Genomic DNA, 7,873 nt, shown 5'->3' with positions numbered 1-7,873 from the left:
TGACTGAGCAGGACCCCTTATTCCCCTTGTGTGCTAATGTTTTCATGCAGCCATCAGCCCACCCTGGGAGACCCCGAGCACCTATGGCCCCTTCACTGGGTGAACCTTCCAGTGTTATGCCAAGCCTTGTGCCTGCCCAGAGAAGGCCTTGGGGAACACTCCACAAAGGGTTTCAAGACCCCCTAGACTGCAGGACTCCCTTCCTCAGGGTGCTCATGACCACGTAAAGTACCTGTTCCCCTGGGGCTGGGCCCCCTTGGCATCCTGATCTTACCTGTTCCAGGTCACTGTGGGCTGCAGGATGCCTTTGCTGATGGGCTGACCTGGAGCCAAGAGCCCCCGGGGCCTGCACATCCCCGCTGGTGACCTGCATGGACGGGGGTCCTGAATGGGGAGGGGGCTGTGAACCTGGGTTGCTCCGACACTGGCCGCATGAACATGGGCAAGCGGCGCAAGAGCCCGCCCCCCGCCCCACCCCAGGTGCTGGAAAACAGGGCTGTCCTTGTACCCCCAGCGGGTCGTCACTGAGCCTCTGAGTTACTCTGGTGGTCTGTTTGCTTCCCAAGTGATAGAATCACCACATCCTGATTCTGGTGAGTTCTCTGATGGTCAGGAAGTTCTTCCTCTTGTCTAGCCACTGCCTACCTTGCTTTGACTTAAGCTAATCCAAAGGTACCTGGTTAACTGTCCAGGATGATAGAGCAGGATGATAGGCCAGTGCGTGAAGAACATGCAAACCTCAGGCTATCAGGGGGAACATGGCCCCATGGACCACCAAGTTCTCTGCTGCCCCCTTGTAGAGTTCTCCTCTCCCCAAGGAAGCAGTTTTGGTCAGCGCAGAGGGATCCGGCCACCCCAGGCGATGGCCAGGGACAGAGGGTAGGCCTGAACGGCTGGCCCTGCAGATGGGCAGTGGGGAGGGTCCTGGGCTGGGAGTTGCTGGATGGCTTCAGCTGGCTCTCTGCACAATGATCCCCTGGCCCTGGGTTCCAGGGTCACGTGCAGCACAAACGACCCTGGCTCGGCCCAGTCCCCCATCGCACTTTTGGTGTGTGTGTTGCTGGTCAAGTGCACAGGGTCCTCTGTGCGGTTTCCCTGAACATGTCGTCAGGCATGTTTCAGAGCCAGCTTTGCCCACTATCATGCGGTGACAGGTGCTGAACCTTCCTGCCTAGGGCTGTGGCTGGGCAGAGCCTAGAGGGCTTGTGCTCTGTTTGTTTGTTTTGGCCACACCACTCGGCTTATGGGGTTTTAGTTCCCTGACCAGGGATCGAAACTGGGCCTTCTGCAGTGAGAGCGCGGAGCCCTAATCACTGGACTGCCAGAGGGCTTGTGCTCTGGAGCCAGTGGGTCTGGGTTTGAGGACCGGCCTCTCCACTTCAGGGCATGTTGAACCTCACCTAGAGGATGGGGTGGGCCTTGCCCTGCCCCCGCTCGGGAGGCTTTAGCAAAGACTTCAGCTGGGGTCTCGCTCCAACAGCTTTCTGTCCTGAGACCACTGGCCCAATCCCTCCCTCCTGTACCTCCTGGAGGCTCCTTTCAGGCTTGCCCTCCAATCCCCGTGCCTCTCCTGCTGGCTGAGAGCTGAGTGGGTGGGTCCTGCCCTGACCCGCGTGGATGGGGGCATCCTGCGTGCTACCCGCCACTGCATGCTCCGGGGAGACTGCTGGGTGGGGACAGCCGCCTGTGCCATCTCCTGTTCCAGGCCACACGGTGGAGGGGCTATCGCACCTTCCTGGTCTCATCTTGGACTTGGCTCGGTGAGACAACGCGGGAATTGAGACCCAGCCTGGATGGGCCATGGGTGCTGCGTGGGTCCCAGAGTGGGGGACGAGGGGGCTGGCCAAATGGGCTGCACCCTGAGCCATGTGGAGCTGGACATCACCCTTGTGGGTCATGCACTGGTTCTGGCTGGGATGCACCTGATCTTGGAGAGATAGCAGTGAGTGGTGGCTTGAAGCAAGATCTTAGTTCTCTGCCCAGGACTTGGACCTGGGTAGCCTGGATGAAAACCAGGAATCCTAGCCGTTAGTCCACCAGGGGCTGGAGGCTGGAAGCTAAATTCCCCTGAACCTTGCCTCCATTGAAAAATGCATTTCTCAAGAAGGCAAAAACTGTAAAAACAGGTACAAAGTTTATTATTAGAGACATAGCACAAGTGGGAAAGCACACAGTTTATCTAAGACAGAAGCAAGGCAGAAATACACACCCGGAGAGAGGGTGTGGGCGTCTCCGCTAATGATGAGGAGCAGGGGAAAGAGGCAGTTCAGTCATTTATACAGGGCAGTTCTTCCGGCTCTTTGTTTATCTTTGGCCCATTATTTGGTTTCTTTTTCCACACCTGACCTGCCCTAGGACCCTCCCGGACATGGATTCCAGCCCAGAGGCCTATGGGGGGCCTTGGCATAACCTATTATGGGGTGGCGCCCCCTCCTTTATGACCCCCAAGGAGGCTTTCTGCGCATGTGCAGTGTCTCCCTTGCCCCAAGGATGAGAAACATGTGACCTCTTTATTTTTTACTCAAAAAGGGTTTAGCCCCTCTCTGTCCCCGCCATGACTGTTATCTTAAAGTGTCCTCAGGAGACAAAGTCCAGCTACTTACCCTGTTGCTGTTGTTATTTCTATCTCATAGTGCAAACAGGAGGCTGGTTGTAAATATCTAGCCTCGAGCCCACCTGCCTCCTTCCTCAGGAAATGTAAACAGGAGGCCAGTTGTAAATGCCCAGCCTGGAGCCCACAGCCGGTGGGAAGCAACCAGAGCAGGGGTCTCCAGGGCACCCCCAGGTCCTAAAATCCCTGCTCTTGGCCTGCCTTGGCTTCACAGCGCCTTACCTGATTCAGAAGCCCTGAGTGTTCCTCTCCTGCCGGTTTATACCCAGGCAGGTTCACGCTGCAGGGCCTAACTGTGCAGACAACAGGACCACAGCAGTTCTTCCTTCCAGAACACATTCAGGCTTCCCCCACCTGAGAAATGTCACAGAGCCTGTGAGCTTTATGTCCTTTGAGGAAGAGGTGGGCTGCTGAGGCCGAGCCAGCCTGCTGTATCTCAGCACCAAGGACATAGTCAATAATTTTTTTCTTTTTTTTAAATGAATGACCAGGATGCTAGCTGGATTCAGAAAGCTGGAGCATCTGTGCAGGGTCGTCTAGGTGGGGAGCACCCAGGAGGAGTGAAGCCTGGACTCATCCCCAAGGCTGGAGGTACTGCTGAATCAGGTCTGGGTCCAATCACAAGACGGAAATCACATTTAAATGGGGAAACAATATAAAAATTGGTAAATTTTGTCTGATCAGGTCACCCAAGATGGCTGTTCTCCTGCTCTCTGTACATCCCCTGCTCGACCAGCCCCTGCTTTACCTATACCTTATTCACGTGACTGACCTTCCCTCTCAGTCGTAGAACCTGATCAGTAAATGCCTGTGTACTTGCCCCTGGCCCCAGGTGGTGATTGTTCTAATCTTCAGATCAGAACTCTCTCCATTATGCTGGTTTATCAAAGGGGCAGTAAGGGGCGTGCTCCTCTGCTGGTTTCTCTGGCAACCAGTGAGTCAGTCTGACGTCAGTTCCTCCTTTAACTGGTAACCTCCCCCCCCCCCCCACCACTTCTCTCCCCTTGGAGTGAAGACTGCTGCCATGTCCCGCCCGCTGTTTGCTGCACAGCATGGGTGTCTCGCTCCAGGACTTTGCTTCAGACATGTAAGATCCTCCTATCCATTAAACCATTGAGGTTGCTCTTGCTGACTCTGGGCTGCTTCTTCTGGCTTGAGGCTGGGCAAGTACAGGGCTTGCTGGCTTGAGGGGTGCAGCCCAACAACTTAGATAAAAGAATGACTCTAAGATGTAATAAAACTCAATATGGGCCCTAGGGCTGAGGGAGAGCCTCCCAGGAAGAAAAAAGCTTGGAAGGGGTCCTCTCTCGAGGTCCTGTGTTCAGGCCTCGTTGGTGGCAGAGAAGTTGGCTGGGTTTCTCCTGCCATGGCTCCCCAACCACTGGGTAAGCAGGAAGCAACTCTCTGGGGCACAAACCAGGTGCAGGCAGGTCAGCTGATGGCTAGGCCTGTGAACAAGCAGAGGAGGTTGGAGTTACTGAGTCCAAGCTCATACCGCTTGTCTCCTGACAGGCCAGTAAATTGAGAGACAATTTGTTGGGGCAAGGAATAGTGACTTTATTTGGAAAGCCAGCAGACCGAGAAGAGGGTGGAGTAATGTCCCAGAGAGCCATCTTCTCTAGAATTCAGGCTTCTTTTATACTAAAAGGGAAGGGAGTAAAATCCTGGTTCTGTTCAGACTCTGATTCCTTCATTCCTGCAGCCATTCACATGTGGGCCCGGTCAGGATGTTTGCTGTGAGTTAACAAAGGTATTTTAGCTTAATGCTCATTACCTGGGAGGCAGGCGTCCCAGAGGCGGGCCATTATGTATAATTTAAGCTTATAGGCAACATCCCTTTAGTAATTAACTTGTAGCAAAAGCAGTAGGATACAAAGGTTAAAGTAAAAGAAACAGATCCGATATGGAGTCAGATTTGTCTTCTCTATTACATTGTGAGGGCCACGGGTTTTGTGCCCATGGCTGGGCAGGTCTGCACCAGATGCCATCACACCTACACTTGTGACCAATCAATCTTGCAGCCTCCAAAACCAGCAGGAGGGCGCCTCTCTCTGCAACGTCCCCCTAGCGCCCTCTACTGGAAAAGCTTACCATTGTGCTCACTCTGAAGGACAGAAGCTTAAAGGAATCCTGTTCATTACTGCAGAGCATGTGTGAAGGGTGGGTTGGAAGTTGAGCCGCAGTAAAGGGGGAACTGGCACAGAAGACCCATGACGCAGTTCTATTCTGGAACCCATTGGCCCAAGGAGAAAAGAGAAGCGCTGTGCACAAAAAAACTCACAACTAGCCAATTAGAAAAGTGAGAGGCTGGATCCAACCCAAGTGCCCAATGAATAGGGCAGGCTCAGTAGAGGCTGGAATCATAGGAGACCCTAACTTTGGGGGTGTGAGTGGATGTGAAATAATGCCAGGGTCTCAGGTGGACTTGGCGTGACACCCACAGGTGGTGGCTTCTCTCTGCAAAGTCATTCAAAGGCAGAATGCAACAAAGGGGAGTTTATAATGGTGATCCTGTCACCAAGTGCAGTGGATTGCATGCTGGCTCCAAAGGATGTGTCATGTCCTAATTCCTGGAACCTGTGAATTTTACCTTGTATATTAAGGTATGTGACTTAGTTACAGATTTCGAGAGGAGGTGCTTATCCTGGGTTATCCTATGAGCCCTGAATGCAGCCACATGCATTTTTTTAAACTTCATAGGAAGAATTTCATATTTTTCAATAACTTGTCTTTAATATGGGTGCAATTTACATCATTTTCACTTTCATTTTACCTAAAGATTTGGTAATGCTCTTTTTTTAATTAAAAATTTTTTTATTGAAGTATAGTTGATTTACAACGTTGTGTTAGTTTCTGGTGTACAACAAAGTGGTTCAGATATATATATATATCTATATATATATTCTTTTCCATTATAGTTTATTATAAGTTACTGAATATAGTTCCCTGTGCTATACAGTAGGTTTTTATCTATTTTGTATATAGTAATTTGTATCTGTTAATCCAAAACTCTTTAATTTATCCCTCCCCCACTTCCCCTTTGGTAACCATAGGTTTGTCTTCTATGTCAGTTTTCCCCTGACTCTTGTAGGGCACGTTCACCCCTTTCTAAGGGAAAGAGGCATAGAGTCGCATGTAGTCATGGCATCAGGCCAGGATCTCAGAGTGAAGCACAGTTGTTGCTGTTTTATCCTCTTAATTTTAATTCAGTTTTAAAATAGGCAAAACATGTATAGGTTTCAAAAATCAAAGCTAAACACAAAGTTTACTCAGGAGTTTCACTCCCATCCCAATTTCATTTACCCCAATCCCATTAACTTCCTGTTGGCAGTCATTTTTATTCATTTCTGGGTTGTTCTGCCTGTTTTTTTTTTTTTGGCAAAAATAGAAATATGTATCAAAAAATAATTATGAAGATTTAGTCCTTCACTAACAGGAAATTCTCTCAGCTGCTCATGGGACTGTCATAGCTGAGAGTGGTGTATTATAATAAATTAAACAAAAATAAATGGACCGTTCCTAATTTCAGATCACAGTGTGTTTCTGAGAAGAGACCTATAGGGATAAGAAGAAAAGTTATTATTTATGCCATTTCTTGGAGCTGTTCCTTCACTAAAAGACATTTCTTTTTTCACTTAACAGTGTATCCTAGAAATCACTCCATGTCCTTTCATATATATTGCCTGTGTCACATTCTTTCCCCCTTTTTCTCCTTTTGGTTGTGTAGCATTCCATTGAATGAAGATACCATAATTCAACCAATCTCTGGATAGGCATTTTAATAAATTTATTTATTTTTGGGTGTGTTGGGTCTTTGTTGCTGCGCGCGGGCTTTCTCTAGTTGCGGCGAGCGGGGGCTACTCTTCGTTGCGGTGCGCGGGTTTCTCATTGCGGTGGCTTCTCTTGTTGCAGAGCACGGGCTCTAGGCACGTGGGCTTCAGTAGTTGTGGTTCACAGGCTCTAGAGCGCAGGCTCAGTAGTTGTGGCGCACGGGCTTAGTTGCTCCGCGGCATGTGGGATCTTCTCGGACCAGGGATCGAACCCATGTCCCCTGCATTGGCAGGCAGATTCTTAACCACTGCCCCACCAGGGAAGCCCTCTGGATAGGCATTTTAAGAGCCTTTTATGTAGAGAGAAATTAGCTCTTTGCTATGAAATAACTTGCAAATATTTTTTCCCAGTCGATTTTTGTCTGTAGACTCGTGTGTGTGTGTGTGTGTGTGTGTGTGTTTTCCTTAAAAATGTGTGGTTTTTTATGTGTTCTTTTTTTAAGATTTTTAAAAAAATTTACAATATTGTGTTAATTTCTGCCATACAACACAGTGATTCAGTTATACAGAAATATGTGTATAGTTTTTCATATTCTTTTCCATTATGGTTTATCACAGGATACTGAATATAGTTCTCTGTGCTATATTAAGTTTTTAAACTATCTTAGGTAATTGGATTTATCAATCATTTATTACTTGAGATATTCAGTCATAGTTAGGCTTTTCCCACATCTAAGTTATAAAGGAACTCAGCCATGTTTTCTCTAGTACTTATATGGCCACATTTTTTTTTTTTTTTACATCTCATCCCTATGGAGTTCCATGCTGTGAGGTGTGGATCGAATTTTATCCTGTACTGAGGAGCTATGAAATCCCACCATTTTTTAATACTAAATTCTTTAATACACTCAACAATGTGTTTAAAAGGTCAGGATATAATTTCTGATGTTTCCTTGTTCTATTTTGTGTATAAATGCCTCTTAATATTTTTTTCCAAGAAGTCAATGAAAATTCTCTTAAGAGATTAAGTGCCTACTTAGAAAACCTCCAGAAATCAGGCTTCAAGTCTTTGAAACCAACCCAGCTTGTGTTTTATGTAAGAGAAACAGACCAGAATTCCTCTGATGGCCAGGAACACTTCAGCACTTCAGGTACGTTTCTTATTGCTCGTGTGTCCCTTGCAGGCTTGGTGTGATGTGTCCGATCTGTCTAAAGTTGCTAGAAGACCTTCGGATTGAAGCCTTGTCATAGAAAATAATATCATTTAATTGAGTGTTTTCCTGGAGTTAGATTCTATTCCTGGTTGCATGTGTTTGGTGAGCCATTTTTTATGTTTAAACTTTTCTGACTAGAAAACTGAAGTGTTCCTATTTGTCCCCTTCCTATTTCAGTGCTGTTTTAAGTATTAAATGTGTATATAACAATTTATATCTTTAAAAAATATAGCTTACATTCTCTTATTTAGTCCTCAAAGTACCCTGTGAGGAAGATA

General features: G+C 47.8%; 1 protein-coding gene across 1 annotated transcript in view; it reads left to right on the top strand.

Annotated features, from left to right (window-relative positions):
• Positions 1-432: 432 nt before the first annotated feature.
• Positions 433-7,873, top strand: part of LOC103021038 (T-cell activation inhibitor, mitochondrial-like) — a 45,920-nt gene continuing 38,479 nt past the window's right edge. Inside the window, 2 exon segments of the mRNA XM_057555759.1 lie at positions 433-517; positions 7,380-7,532. Coding sequence (XP_057411742.1) covers positions 433-517; positions 7,380-7,532 — 238 coding nt within the window.

Source organism: Balaenoptera acutorostrata, chromosome 10 (genome assembly GCF_949987535.1).
Source record: "Balaenoptera acutorostrata chromosome 10, mBalAcu1.1, whole genome shotgun sequence".
Taxonomy (NCBI): Eukaryota; Metazoa; Chordata; class Mammalia; order Artiodactyla; family Balaenopteridae; genus Balaenoptera; species Balaenoptera acutorostrata.
This window is presented reverse-complemented; position numbering and strand designations above follow the sequence as displayed.